Source organism: Asparagus officinalis, chromosome 8, assembly GCF_001876935.1.
Source record: "Asparagus officinalis chromosome 8, Aspof.V1, whole genome shotgun sequence".
NCBI classification, from domain to species: Eukaryota; Viridiplantae; Streptophyta; class Magnoliopsida; order Asparagales; family Asparagaceae; genus Asparagus; species Asparagus officinalis.
The window spans coordinates 6,444,025-6,460,168 of NC_033801.1; the positions used below are offsets into that span (position 1 = coordinate 6,444,025).

Consider the following 16,144-nt stretch of genomic DNA (forward strand, 5'->3'; position numbering starts at 1 on the left):
AAAATATGACAATTTTGAAGTGCACAGAGTATTTGTATCTTTGGAAGACAATGAAAATGGACGAAATTATGTATTATAATTTACGAAAATAATGAATTTTGAGAAAAGAAAACTTCATTATCAATGGGCCAAAATAACAATAAGTGGAAAAATATCATGAATTATGGACAACATCGGGAGTTATATCCCATAAAAGTTGTAGATTCTAATTTCATCAATTAATTGTCATTGGGTCAAAACAAATGAAATGGATAAAAAACTATGGGTTATAACTCATGAAAATCATGAATTTTAGAGAAAGTAAACTTAATTGACTTTGCCTCAATTTATAAAAATAATAAGTTATAGCCTATAAAAACTACAAGTTTTGAAGTTCACTAATAATTAATTGTCATTGGATAAAAACTGATAAAAATTGACAAAATTATAGAGTATAACTCATGAAAATTGTAAATTTTGAGGGAAAAACATAATTGCTACCTGATTGTAGCGAATAAAAATTATTAAAAAATTCTTGTGTTATACATCGGGCAAAATAATAATAAACGCATGGAGAATCAAGAAGAAATTAAAAAAAATAAAAAAAATGAAGCACACTCACAGACAGCAAAAGAAATCTCCATTACGCTGGAAGACAACAAAAGACTTTCATTCATGTTAAAGAGCAACCATGCGTTGTCACTCCTTTCCCTTCAAATTAATAAACCAACGCCAAATAACAAAAGAATCACAGGAGGAAGGGTGAAGCCAAGTCCTAGGGACATTGTTGATAGTGGGAGAACCTTCACGCCGCGTAGATAATTTAAATTGAAGCATAATATTTATATTGGTTCAGAACCACCAAACGAACACAGCAGTAGAAACAGCGGAGAATGAATCTCCTCGAAGCATATGGTATAATTACCAGTTTCCATGCAAGTATTCGAGAGCATATCATATCTTAAAAAGTCATTGAATAGGCAAATTAACCAAATAAATTGCACCATGTATCAGAAAATTCTCAGCCGTTAGAAACCCAATTAAAGCTCATTAGTTACAACTACAATAAAATAAAACGTTGGCTTGGCAAGAATGATTCAATTTGAGTTCCTCTCATTCGCAAGCCTGATGGACAGACGTTGTGCCTCCTCCAGCTCGTTAGTCCTGTCCCAGCATTTTCTTGCAGAAAAATTTGAACGTAAATTTTGGAGTATGCACTTTTGATCTTTGAAAGCTCACCTCTGGATCATGGCTTGTGAATCTTGAAACCAAATACTCTTGGGACATACCGCTGTGATGGCTTCTGAGGTTTGAGGTGCGGATACGTCATTAGAAAGAGGTGTGGAAATGTTGTGCCGAAGTATGCCCCATCAAGATCTATCGGATGTCAAGAAAAATCTCACTAAAAGGGTCCTAGGATGAGTAAACTAGTACATTAATAACACAAATGCATGCGTGCAGACACTGTGCAACTATCCAATTAGAGGAAGATGTCTAGCAGCTAATACTGCATGACGTGTCATCCCAAACCATGCTGACGTTTGCAACTTTCCCAGATCTCCAATATAGATATTGCTCGTAGAAGGGAAGCAACTTCATCCAAGAATGACAAGTGCCTATGAAGGCACTGCTCCAAATCAAACAACAAGAAGTATGCATCAACAACCAAGAAAAAGATGCATATGGCATTTAACTTTAAACCGACATGGAAAAAAAAAGCACATGGCATTTAACTTGAAACCTATGCATTATAAAAAGATATTCATGCTAATAATATGATAAAAAGAGAATGTAATAAGGGAAATAAGTTACCACGGAGACACCTTAGATTCAATCTAGGGATGCACCTTCAAAACTACGTTATATGAAATCAATTTACTTGCTCCGCTCTGTTCATTTCGATCTCCATGTTTTGGATGGTATACAAACAAGGGTTATAGCTACTCATGCATCAAATAATTGAAAATCAACAGTTTTACGACAATACAACTAAAGAGGATGAAAAATATTTGTTAGAAGTTTGAAACATCATGATTTTTGTTTTATAGATATTCTGAGACATTTAGATCTTGACAAATAAATCAGATCATCCCTTGCAATAGTTTAATCCATGCATTAAAAAGCGCTTCCTTAGATTGAATCCAAGGTGCCTCAGCAATAACATATTTCCCATCTGAAAAAAGAATGAAATCTTTTAAGTATATCTGTTCTGCATTTTTAAAGTGCTATAAATCAATCAATCATGAGAATGGTTTATTTATTCTACCTTTGGATAAGAAATGGTTATCCTAACTGGACAACATGCATGAAAAGTAACCTCTACCCTTGCTCTCGCTAGCTACTTCAAGATACTTGAGTAATTCTACTATAATATTAAATGTCGGCAGTAAAACGTAGTGCACATACTGAATTGCTTAACATAATTGATTCAAGAAAAGTTATTTGAATGAAAAGGATACTGCCTTGGTACTTGGACCTCGGGTAATATATATCTTCACACTTGGGACAATAGATTTTCACAGTACTAGACCGAGGAATGTCAGATTGTCCTACGGGAAGACAGGGCTGGCCACAGCAATAAACTCTTGGGCATCTTCCAAAGTCATAGTTCTTGAACTTGTCTAGCTGCAAAGATCGGCATTTTTAACTTTGTTATTCTTTTTCAGATCAAACAGTAAATACTTGAAGAGATAATGAGTTAAGTCAAAAGCTTTACCATCGCAGCCATCCCTTTACTAGTTAAAATGTATCTGACGTGAATCAGACCATACAACATCTCTGCTGCAGATTCAACCAACTCATTTTGTTCCTCAGTAAACATATCACCTGCGCAATTGTATGACCTAGATAATCTCAATAAATGCCAACATGTCATAATTCAAATTATAACAGAAATAAAGCATGAAAGCCATAGTCTAAATTTCAGAGGAAACTATCAATGAATTCAGTAATTTCTCCATCAACAGAAGTCTGGACAAGCAGATGGTGAAACTGTAGCTGTATCTAAAGATCAAGTGAAATACATGTTAATTATTCGGCGGAAAATATGTTAAGAGGCTGTGAATTACTTTGAAGAAGCTTAGTGAAGTAAATTACTTTTAGCAAGTTGCTTGGAAACAAATATGAAATATGAATACTAAAAGTGTGTTAAGTATTTCTCAGAAAAGATAATGACCTACTTACAACTTACTGTCTTAATTTATCCTATATCTCATTGCCAAGATGCAATATGGTTTAGTACCAGATACCGCAAATTCCATAAAGGTTAGAAAGAGAGTAGGAAGCTTGGAATATGAAATAACCAAGTCATCTATATAGCAACCTTAAAGTCTTTCTATAAGCAGACTGTTAAGATGAATGGATAAATGTCAATAGAGTTTCTAGTCTTTCTTAATGATGATTCAATCTTGAAAGATAGGATCATATATTGCTCACAAAAAGGAGGGTTACGAAAGGGAGTGCTTTCCATGTAACGAAAGTAACAGGAAGACTTATAAAAATATGAAAGGGTTAATTGTGGATAAACACCCTGTGCTATCGCCAAATTGAACTTACTACCCATGTAGTTCTGTTGCTGCAGATAGACCCCCTGAAAAAGTTCTATAGTTGCAGATAGACACGCAGGAAAGGATATAAAAACTCGGAAAATCTGCATCCAGCCCCCTCTGACAAGCTTTTTGTTCGTCTCCTCCCCTGACAGAAGTCTTGTGTGTAAAACCCCTTTGACCACAATTTTCTTGTGTTTCCCCCCTTCAGCTTCTCGCTGTANTAACCATCAAACCTCAACCCGAAAATCGAGAGAAAAGTGTGATGTTGGCATGTGCTGATAGTCCAAACAAACCGCATTATTCCCCAAAAAAATTCACACATGGGTCTATTTACGACAAAGAACTACAGGAGTAGCAAGCTCAATTTGGCAATAGTACTGGGGCTCTATCCACAATTTACCCAATATAAAATAATACTAGAAGAGTACACTGATACCTCAGGGAATAAATTGGCAAAAGTCTCCTTTGTGTCTTTAGAGCCAAACATATTGACGGAAGAATTCAGGGACTTTCATACCTAAACTTAGTCAGTCAAGACAAGGTCTAAGCTGTAGATCCATGATCCATCCATGTAGTTATCATTTAACATGCAAGCTTTTTAACCATGTTGTAACAAGTATTTCCAGAATCAACAACAGAATAAAACTGAGCGACTGTCATACCTTATGTTAGTCAGTCAGACACAGTCTAAGCCGTAGATCCATCCACATATTTATCACTTACAAGCAAGCTTTTTAACCATGTTGTAACAAATATTTCCAGAATCAACCATTGATTCTATTACATATAAATTGGAACCATTGAATCTATTACATTTAAATTGGAGGCTTGGGCTGTAACTAGGAACTACGGAATCAGGAACAGGGAATTATTAAGAAATTGGGGATGATTCAAGCGTACATGCAGGAATGGACAAGCTCTCAAGCATTTCACCAGTTAAGTTTCAAAATTGCAAGGTTCATGAACAAGGGAGTAAGAATTCTAGTCTTTTAATTATGAACCAAGAAATGGTTCAACCCAACATGAACGCTTGAATGTCTATACTGAGACCATCTTTGCAAGCTTATGACCTTAGAGCTGAGAGAGTAATACCCTAGTGAAGTTGGGTGATTTAATATAAGTCGGGTCTGATCCTCAGCACCAAAGATAAGGAGGGTCCAACAGGATACATGAATCAGGGATCAGAAGATAATAAAGTGTCACACAACTTTCGATACTTACGCAAACAACAGAATATGATCTAGTTATTGCCTACAATTAGAATATAGGGACACTGGTGGAAGAAAGCTATTTCGGTAACGGCTAGGGAGTTTAGCTTCTTACTTCACGTCGTATTATGACACAGATATGGGGTGCCAAACAGGGGATAATAAAAATCTAGACATGAAGACATCATTATATACGCATTGCAGCATTGTCTTCAGGGTATGTATCCAAGTCACAAACACATGCGTCGGTTGTTATTCATAGGGTGTATCAGAAGACATTTTTTTTATTACACACACGTCATCTCATATCTGGATAAATATCATATGTATAGCAGTTACAGACATAGTATGTAAAGTCAGCATTCACGAATTTCTTGAAGCACTAGAATGTCCAAGTGCATAGCTTACCATGAGATGATTCAACATCCAAAATCAGATCAAGAGCATAATCATAGTATGGAACTTGGCTGCTTAAGCCACAAAGGTTGAAATCATCTTGTATGTAATCATCATCTACCTCACAAAAGAACTCATTTCCTCTTAGGTTACAGAACCATGAAATCCAGGATGTGTCCTCGCCGTCAGAACCACTAACATCAGATTCCTCACTATCTGTATCAGATTCTTCCGCTGTAAAAATGGAAGAGCATATCAGTAGATGGGTAGAAAAACAAGGAGAAATATTTAAAAAATCATGAATGATAATGAAAATGCTAAAGCTTCTCACCCCAGGAAAAGAGCTAAGCATATATATAAGTAAGTAAGTAATAGTTCAAAAGTTTGACCAAGATAAACAATATTTTTTGTACAAAAACCAAGGAGACATCAAAAAATATCAAAATAGCAACAAAGATCATGAACTAAAAAGTATGCTTAAAGAAAAGGGAACAATAAACAACCACAACCTTCAAATTGAATATCTCCTATAAGGCGATAATGAACACTAACGAGGATACCTCAACATTTCCGGAAGGTTTCATACAGAAATAAAATAGCTGGTGCTGATCATAGTAGTTTATATATTAAATTCTAAAACACTTTTCAGATTAAGATTATTCAAGTTTTTAAAAACAAAACATAAATGAGAAGGATTATCATTCATATCTTGTAAATATAAAATGTTTATATCCAAATATAACCTCCTCTCAGAACCTGCATGTCAGATTGCTAAAAGTTCCAGCCCAACTACAAAGACCAAAAAAACAAATGAATCCAGAAAAGTACAAAACTTAGAAAGTGTTAATGTTACCTAGGTACTTCTACCTTTAAGCCATACCCGTATCCGACACGTATTTGTACCCGTATCTGTACCCAAACTCCTTGGACACTCCTTGCATTTAGTCATACATTTAGTCGGGCATGTACTCAATTAAACAATACATGTTTTAATATAGAACACTTGCAATCATTTCCTGGACATAAATCCTACGCTTCACATCCAATTCTTGAAACTCATTGGGCTTTAAATTATGATTTTAATGGTTGTTTGGGTGTCTAGTGAAAAAAGAGAGTTTTTACAATTTATAATCCACAATAAAAGAAACATAAAAATATTGTAGGAGTTTTAATTCTCATAACACATGAATAAAAAAACATTGATATTATGCTATTGATTTCAATACATAATATGTGTGTACAAAATATTTATACAGCCATGTTCCCATATCCTACCTTTTACAAATTTTCCGTGTCCCCTACAAGTACCCGTACCCATACCGATACTAGTACCAATACCTGTACCTAACATAGAGATAACAAAATATAGGGAGTTTTGCCTGCTTGTAGTTAGAGATTCATGCACTCCAATTACAGGGCAATGCAAACATCAATTTGATGATTATTTTTGAGGTTTGAGTACAGTTGGAAACCTTCTTGGTCAAAAGGAATGGTTAGAGTTGTGCCAAGTACATCTTAAGAATTAAGCTAAAATAATAATACTAGTAGTTTTGGTAGGTCCAGTAAGATGATTTTTGTAAGTACCTATAATGTAGAATATATAAAAAAGAACTAATTAACACTTTTAAATAATTATTTGGTGTAGTTGGAAACAAGCTACACAAACAATGTATTTGTTACTCCAACCGGTGGTAATACATTAATTTTCTGACAAGGTACAACCAAGGACAACCTGTATAGCCTCACCAATGGATTCTCCACAAGAGTGCATCTGATTCATAGAGATCGACAAAAAGATAACACCACAATATTAACGACGGGAACAACCAAGTGGTCCAAATTAGTTGGAAAATCAACACAAATCTCAAATTAATTGGAAACCAGCATTAGTTCAACTTGTCATAATAGTCATAATATACATGAAGTGGTTAAAGATAAAAGTAAAATCCAGCTGAAACAAAATATAAACTAGGAAAAAATTACTTTCATATGATGAACCTAAAACTATTGAAAATTAAGAAGTTGTAACCACTCTGACCATTTCAGTTAAATTGGAATCCCTTCTTCAAAAAAATTAAATTTAGCAGAAAACCCATTTAAATAAAGAGCTTCGACAAGCTCTATTTTCATGTTACAAATTTACAATCTTGAAGGAAAGCCTTTACTTTGTTATATCACACATGCTTTTTCTTAAATTCAGAATCCTAGACATTTAAGTTTGACACGGTTTCTATCTGAACCATGTTAAGCTATAATTAATTTTATGACAATGAAAGCAGGTTTATAACTTTAAACAACTCATATAGATCAGTCTCTTCGTAAAAAAACTCTTTTTTCTTCCTTTTATCTCTATCTTCAATAATACATGCACCCTACAAGTAATATTGAGCTATAATCTCATTCTACTTAAGCATCTACTCCTGAACTATTACTACGAACACCAAATTGCTTCTGAAAAAATAGATTAACAATTCAATCAAACCAAACAACAAACTGAAGCTACCAAAATCCAGTCTTAATCAATGTCTAGGGTCCCAAGTGCTCCATATTTAAAATGTATCAAACAACCAAATCTTACAATTGATTAATCAAATACCCAAAAAAATTTAAAAATCAAGAAACCATTGCCATACCATCGTTTTTAGAGAGAGAAGTAGATCGATGATCCGGCTGCTTCGCCGACGACGTCGACGGCCGATCCTTCTCCTTACCGTTAACGCCTCTCGACGTCGACGGCGAAGATCTCTCGAGATGCTTATCTAGGGCTTCATTGATCCTCTTTCGGTCAATCGAACCGCTCACACCTCGATCTCTGTTGAACATATCCAGAAACCCTAGATTCACCAGGGATCGATTAGTCTAGGTACGGTTTTGAGAAAATAATAGGAAGGGAAATCAAGAGGTTAAATTTTGGGAAAATTTTGCAAACGTTTTTTTATGGGAGAAAAGGGGGAAAGGAGACGAAAGAGGGGAGAAGGGTATGTTTGGTAATTTTAAGTAGGCGTCGGCGTCGACCTCGCTCCGAGTCAGCAGTCGCGATATTTTTCTTGAGCGAGTCAAGGTTTGGGGTCTCTTTGCTGGTCCCCTTTGATTCTCTCTCTCTCTCTCTCTCTCTCGATCTTGACCTTGCAGTTTCTCTCTCGTTCTTCTTATAAAAACAAAAGACTAATTAGTGTAAATATCATAAAACCCCCAAACTTTGGACGATTACCAGAACCCCCCAACCCACCTTTCAAAGGACAAATTTTCAAAACCAACATTTTTTAAATTTTATTTCCAAAAAAAGACCCGTTTTAAACTTAATTTTAAAAATCGACCCAGTTGGCTGAAACTTGGTCAGTTTTAAAAAAAAAGTTCTCAAACTTCAAGAGAGTTAAAGTCTCGTGAAGTTTTTTATATAACAAAACTTCACGGGACTTCAAGTCCCGTGAAGTTTGGGAACTTTTTTTCAAAAACCGATCCAGTTTCAGTGCAACTGGGTCGATTTTTAAAATTAAGTTTAAAACGGGTCTTTTTTTGAGAATTTTTTAGCAAACATGTTGGTTTTAAAAATTTATCCACCTTTCAAAATATCATAATATTCACCTTAATTATAGGGATTATCACCAAACCCCCTTAAACTTTCTGATTTTACTAAAAAATATCTTCAACTTTGAGATTTTATTAGAAAACTCCTCTAAATTTAGAAAAGTTTCTAATAAAATCTTAAAGATAAAGAGGTTTTCTGATAACCCCTAAACTTAACGGGAGTTTTTAAATATTTTTAAAGTTAACTGGGGTGTCTTCTGATAATCGTCCAAAGTTAATTGGAACTTTATGATATTTATATTCAAAATTGAGTTAAAGTGAAGTCATATGACATTGAAACTTCATCTACTTATTTTTAGCGGCTTAGTTACCAGTGGCGGAGGATGGAGTTGCATTGTATCCGGTGTTGTTACAGAACACAACTAAACTATCTAGTTTATAGATAATTTTATTTACTTTTAGTTGCATTTAATATGAGAAAACTAGAATTAATATATGAAACTGGGGACGATAAAATCGGTACAACTGTCAATATAGATTCTAAATATAATAATAATTATTATATAGGACACACTGGGAGAAAAATCCAAATCCGCTATTTGCTTACTACAGGCATTTTCTCTCTTGTTTTCCTTATTAACGACCTCAAGTCAGAATATTAATTATTACGAAACTATTATTGGCTTAATTGTTGGTTAAGGAAAGCCTTTACTTTGTTATATCACACATGCTTTTTCTTAAATTCAGAATCCTAGACATTTAAGTTTGACACGGTTTCTATCTGAACCATGTTAAGCTATAATTAATTTTATGACAATGAAAGCAGGTTTATAACTTTAAACAACTCATATAGATCAGTCTCTTCGTAAAAAAACTCTTTTTTCTTCCTTTTATCTCTATCTTCAATAATACATGCACCCTACAAGTAATATTGAGCTATAATCTCATTCTACTTAAGCATCTACTCCTGAACTATTACTACGAACACCAAATTGCTTCTGAAAAAATAGATTAACAATTCAATCAAACCAAACAACAAACTGAAGCTACCAAAATCCAGTCTTAATCAATGTCTAGGGTCCCAAGTGCTCCATATTTAAAATGTATCAAACAACCAAATCTTACAATTGATTAATCAAATACCCAAAAAAATTTAAAAATCAAGAAACCATTGCCATACCATCGTTTTTAGAGAGAGAAGTAGATCGATGATCCGGCTGCTTCGCCGACGACGTCGACGGCCGATCCTTCTCCTTACCGTTAACGCCTCTCGACGTCGACGGCGAAGATCTCTCGAGATGCTTATCTAGGGCTTCATTGATCCTCTTTCGGTCAATCGAACCGCTCACACCTCGATCTCTGTTGAACATATCCAGAAACCCTAGATTCACCAGGGATCGATTAGTCTAGGTACGGTTTTGAGAAAATAATAGGAAGGGAAATCAAGAGGTTAAATTTTGGGAAAATTTTGCAAACGTTTTTTTATGGGAGAAAAGGGGGAAAGGAGACGAAAGAGGGGAGAAGGGTATGTTTGGTAATTTTAAGTAGGCGTCGGCGTCGACCTCGCTCCGAGTCAGCAGTCGCGATATTTTTCTTGAGCGAGTCAAGGTTTGGGGTCTCTTTGCTGGTCCCCTTTGATTCTCTCTCTCTCTCTCTCTCTCTCGATCTTGACCTTGCAGTTTCTCTCTCGTTCTTCTTATAAAAACAAAAGACTAATTAGTGTAAATATCATAAAACCCCCAAACTTTGGACGATTACCAGAACCCCCCAACCCACCTTTCAAAGGACAAATTTTCAAAACCAACATTTTTTAAATTTTATTTCCAAAAAAAGACCCGTTTTAAACTTAATTTTAAAAATCGACCCAGTTGGCTGAAACTTGGTCAGTTTTAAAAAAAAAGTTCTCAAACTTCAAGAGAGTTAAAGTCTCGTGAAGTTTTTTATATAACAAAACTTCACGGGACTTCAAGTCCCGTGAAGTTTGGGAACTTTTTTTCAAAAACCGATCCAGTTTCAGTGCAACTGGGTCGATTTTTAAAATTAAGTTTAAAACGGGTCTTTTTTTGAGAATTTTTTAGCAAACATGTTGGTTTTAAAAATTTATCCACCTTTCAAAATATCATAATATTCACCTTAATTATAGGGATTATCACCAAACCCCCTTAAACTTTCTGATTTTACTAAAAAATATCTTCAACTTTGAGATTTTATTAGAAAACTCCTCTAAATTTAGAAAAGTTTCTAATAAAATCTTAAAGATAAAGAGGTTTTCTGATAACCCCTAAACTTAACGGGAGTTTTTAAATATTTTTAAAGTTAACTGGGGTGTCTTCTGATAATCGTCCAAAGTTAATTGGAACTTTATGATATTTATATTCAAAATTGAGTTAAAGTGAAGTCATATGACATTGAAACTTCATCTACTTATTTTTAGCGGCTTAGTTACCAGTGGCGGAGGATGGAGTTGCATTGTATCCGGTGTTGTTACAGAACACAACTAAACTATCTAGTTTATAGATAATTTTATTTACTTTTAGTTGCATTTAATATGAGAAAACTAGAATTAATATATGAAACTGGGGACGATAAAATCGGTACAACTGTCAATATAGATTCTAAATATAATAATAATTATTATATAGGACACACTGGGAGAAAAATCCAAATCCGCTATTTGCTTACTACAGGCATTTTCTCTCTTGTTTTCCTTATTAACGACCTCAAGTCAGAATATTAATTATTACGAAACTATTATTGGCTTAATTGTTGGTTTAAATTGAAGTCATATAAAATTGAAACTTCATTTATTTATTATTAAGAATATTAATTTCGAATCTTGATTGGTAACTTCTTATTGAGTGAAATCAGATAAAAATATTGCTTCATTATGTTCGGTTGCACGGAAATAGAGTCGCGGAAACGAGCATCGCGATCATATTTACGTTTTTCTATTGTTTACTTCGCAATTGTATCAGGGAAAGGTAAATTGACGTCCGAATCTAACAATCTAAAAGGTTTACGCCATTTACCAATTTTTGTATATCCCTTATAAATCCCTCGCTCGTCCTAAAGTTTCCCTGTTCTCATTGTTGCAAACTGAATTTTATGATCTTCAACGAATCTATATCTAGCAAAGGGATATCTACAGATACTACAAATGACAAAATTTGTGCACGCCGATTCTCATCTAAAACCTTCTTCTAACCTTCCTTGATATGTACAATATCAGACAAGAGCATATACAGTACAGCAAGTGAAGTCAAACTTTGAGGTACAGATACTAACAACAAGGATTAGATAAAAGAAAAGGCAGCAATATTTCATGAACCAACACTAGGTAAGCACTTTCAGTCTTCATCGAAATATTTCTCCTCTGCATCCTGGCAAGCTTCCTTGAACCAATGATCATCGAGCCTCTCATCATCATCGATCTTTGAATAATCTACATGCTCGGTGTCTTCTCCTGCCAAAAATTTCTCTTGCATTATGTGAGTGAAATGATCGAGCTGGTCCTGCATCTCCTCCGCAGATATCGACGGCTCAAAACGCTTTGCAGCCGTAACAACGGGGCGGCCATCAGGTTCCTTATCCTCATGCTCCTGCACGAGAGGTAAATTATTATCAGCGACAATGTGATACAAAACTGTACTCCTGATGCAGAGTTCAACAAAGTCTAAAATGGCAATGATTGAGTTTTCCAGAAACAGTTGGTTGTAAAAATTGATAAGCGCTGGTAACTTATGCACTACTGTAGAATGGACTAATACTCATTTTTAGTTATATTCATCACGTGTTTATGCCTTTTGTGGGTGGGTGAGGGGGTTATAACGTCTAAGCTGCATTGTAGAGGTACTTGCATCTTTTATGCAATTCTTTGAATTCACTTTCACATCTTTTGATGAAGTTGTTTAGCTTTCTTGACAGTGTACCTCAATCTACCATCATCTCTCTATTTATTGAAAATCCAGAGTAACATTGTTTTCCGGCCTAACATGTCACAAGCAGGAGAGTAAGCAGTATTAACCACCACTAGTCATCTGTAATACTTCACAGAGTTCTAAGAGTCTAAATGAATTCCATTCTAAAATACTCTAGTGACAGAACCCTCATGTGTTAATTTGAGGAATTTGTCATAGCATATTAGTCCGATCACACCCCTACCAAGAGTTGTGAGAACATTAGACTACAGGTCCCATGCTTCCAACCCTATATCTCCTATCAAGGTTAATGCCAACAGAATGTAGCGTAATTACCCTCAGATAAAGATCACTCATGGTTTCGATGTTTCATCTCATGATTGTTTAACCATGACGTAATTTCTCAACCATCCTTCAACTCAATAAACCTTCACAGTTTTCACAAAATGACCTTCATACAGTCAATATCTTACAGCTGTCGGAACATGATCAACAAATGAATTCACTTCATTTTGTCAAAAAACAGTAAACAGTAAACAACCTTCCATTGTCTCACAAACCTATTCTTTTTCTTACAAGAATTTCACATTTTCTTAGAGTTCCTGGTACAAATTGAGATGTGCCAATTTCCATGATCAACATTAATATTACAAATACCATATTTGTTCTTGGGTAGCAGTTTCTTTCTTAGTCAGAAATTGAAACGTTGACTTGGTTTCAGATGTCTTGCACTATGGCTTAGCAATAAGTAACAATAGTTTAATAAAAATAACAACAAGCAGAATAATAATTCGAATGACATCCACACAGAAAAGAAACCCCAAACGGCAAAAAAAAAAAAAAGGCAAAGAGAGCAAAAAACAAAAGGGTTCGTGAATATCTATGTAATAAGAGTTTTATAGCAGAAAGACAACCATCCATCAAAGCAAAACGTAAGGTGCCATAGGCTAAACTACAGCATAGAGCTAATTTTATCCGTTAAAATATTTCTTTCTTGTACAGAACCACTCAAGTTTGTACTAGTCTTCATGTGACTAGTTGAAGATAGCCGTTGGTCTTATACAAGTAAAATTCATATTTTATTCATATCCATAAGTAGTGGTGGAGAAAGCATGATATCCACTAGTTTGGTTCATTGACATAATATGTGATCTGACATCTAACTAAGTACCAAATTCTCTCCATCTCTTTTAAACTACATGTTTCAGCAGAATCTTAGAAGATTGACCCAGAAGTATCACGCTACCAATTTGGCGAGCAAGTGCCCTTGTTGTTTGATCTTATAATTTTTGGCAAGTCTTTTTTTGCCTAAAATGTCTCACAATTTCCAATATATGATTGAGGAACAGGAACTGACGAGGTCATTAAATTTTTTCACTATGACTTTGAGCAATTTGTAGCCTATTGCACTTAGAACTTAGAAGAGATCTGGGAAGAAGTCATGGCTACAGAATAACAGTGGCAACTGGCAAGCCAGGTGTTTTATTTGGTTTCTTATTTTTTTCAGACAGCAAAATTATTAAAAAAAACATCCTCCATTCACAGATTTTGAGGGACAAAATCCGATCACTATATATCCTTTCTCTTCCTTAATTATTTATGTCTATTTGATTTGTTATTGCCCATATGCAGCAGAAATAAATCTATAGAAACCCCTTTTACAAACTCTATGCTTGTAGTAGAAATGCATATTGCATCCAAGATTATTAATACAAAATTAAATTGACAAATTCCACAAACAAACTCGCTCTTTTTCCATTCATGTGCAATACTTCCTTGCACAGGCAGATCCATATATAAGCCAGGGTTGCAGTTGCAACCCTATGATTATGGAAATTACATTCTAAAGCATTATAAACTTCCATTTTGTCCCTATACAACCACCAACCCCCACCTAAATTTAAAAACTTTTGTATCCCATTTGATTTTTAGCCCATTTAAGCTGAAAATTTAGCCTACTTGTCAAGAATTGTGTTTTATAATATTATATTTTAATTTTTGGATAAATAGATACTTGTTGTCCACCCCACCCCCCATCCCCCACAAACAAAAATCTAGATCCACCACTGCTTACTTAGTGTAGAAACCATACAGATGTCGCTGCAGAAACTTTTGTGACTGTTCTAGTTGATAATCCATAAATCCAACACAAAACAAATGCTTGCCAGTCCTAAAACATGAACCTATCTAATCTTTAACCACAAGTATGTAGAATACATCAAAAGGATGTCCTTAATTATGACCAATCTAGCTAAACTCAAGCATTAATATTAATGTTTAAAAAAACGGAAGTGCAAGGCAAACATTAGACCCTTTAACGAAGCGAAGCGTAAGCTTCAAAACGTGAGGCCTAAGCCTCATGCGTATAACTATTTTAATTTTAAAGTTTGTACAAAGTATGAACATATAATATATAGTTTGTATAATAATTTACAAATACATACATTCATGGCCTTATTTGTAAATAAGAATTAATTATGCGAAGAATAGATGTAAATCATAATAAACTAAGTTACACGCATATAACTTATATATCTTACTTACACTCACATGGTCATACCGAAGATACATAGGGGCATTTTGATGTTAGTAAAAAAATCTCTTATATCCTCCTATACTCACATGGTCATACCAAAGATTAATGTTACATTAAACGTTGGGCGCTCCTAGGTGCCGGACTTGGTGCCCAGCGCTTAGACCCTTAGGCGGGCGACTAAACGGTTTCTGGACGTTTTTTTATTTTTTAAATTGTGATACTTGAAGATAAATATATATATACTCAATCAAAGATGCATAAATACAAAAATACCAACACATATGTTATCCAAACTATAATAGTAAATCAAAGATGCATACATACTAAATAACAAGGCATATAATATCTCATATCTAGAAGTTTAGGTCCAAAATATTAGCAAAAAGACATTTAAACAAGAATAGTTTAGACTCTAATATAATTAATTAACAATATGCATCTAATCTAATCTCATCATCAATCATCATCATCATGAAGTTCCTCCTCTACTCCATCATCGCTATCCTCTCCAGAATCCATCTCCATACAATCCTCCTCTTTATCTGAAACATCATATTTAACTCAAATTACCGTTAGTGTTAACTTAATATTAACTTAAACTTAAACTTAAACAGTTAAACTTAAGTACTGTTAACTTAATTTTATATGTAACTTATAACTTAATCTTATATTTAACTCAAATTACTGTTAACTTAATATTAACTTAAACTTAAACTTAAACTTAAACAGTTAAACTTTAAGTACTATTAAATTATTCTTATATTTAAGAAGTCTGGCCCTTTAGTCCTTTACCTTGTTCCAGAGATCAAAGCTGACTCCCTAGGGCTTCAACTAATTTTTTGGCTCCGAAGATGAGCTCAGAGATGAGAACGAAGACGAATAGCTTCAACGAGATCGAGGACGAGATCGACGACGAGCTTGGAGGTCAAAGACAAGATCGAAGACGAAAGGCTTCGATGAGATCGAAGACGAGGCTTCGACAGAGTGACTTTGACGAGGCCTCGGCAGCTCCGATAGGCTTCGACGAGGGCT

At 34.5% G+C, this 16,144-nt stretch overlaps 2 protein-coding genes across 3 annotated transcripts in view; both read right to left on the minus strand.

The window, feature by feature from the left end:
• Positions 908-10,208, minus strand: LOC109819507 (putative casein kinase II subunit beta-4). Of its 2 annotated transcripts, none has more exons than XM_020385252.1 (5): positions 9,840-10,208; positions 5,144-5,365; positions 2,696-2,805; positions 2,439-2,604; positions 908-1,356 (listed from the first exon to the last, which is right to left on the minus strand). In XM_020385252.1, the coding sequence occupies exons 1-5, from the start codon at positions 10,027-10,029 to the stop codon at positions 1,226-1,228; spliced, it is 819 nt and encodes a 272-aa protein (XP_020240841.1). In that variant the 5' UTR covers positions 10,030-10,208; the 3' UTR covers positions 908-1,225. The 2 variants fall into 2 exon arrangements, with proteins under 2 accessions (XP_020240841.1, XP_020240840.1); XM_020385251.1 differs by lacking the exon at positions 9,840-10,208 and adding an exon at positions 7,765-8,124.
• Positions 11,818-16,144, minus strand: part of LOC109820544 (coiled-coil domain-containing protein 97) — a 6,420-nt gene continuing 2,093 nt past the window's right edge. The window contains exon 2 of the mRNA XM_020386701.1: positions 11,818-12,258. Within this exon, the coding sequence (XP_020242290.1) occupies positions 12,007-12,258 (252 nt within the window). The 3' untranslated portion in view covers positions 11,818-12,006. The remainder of the gene's footprint in view (positions 12,259-16,144) is intronic.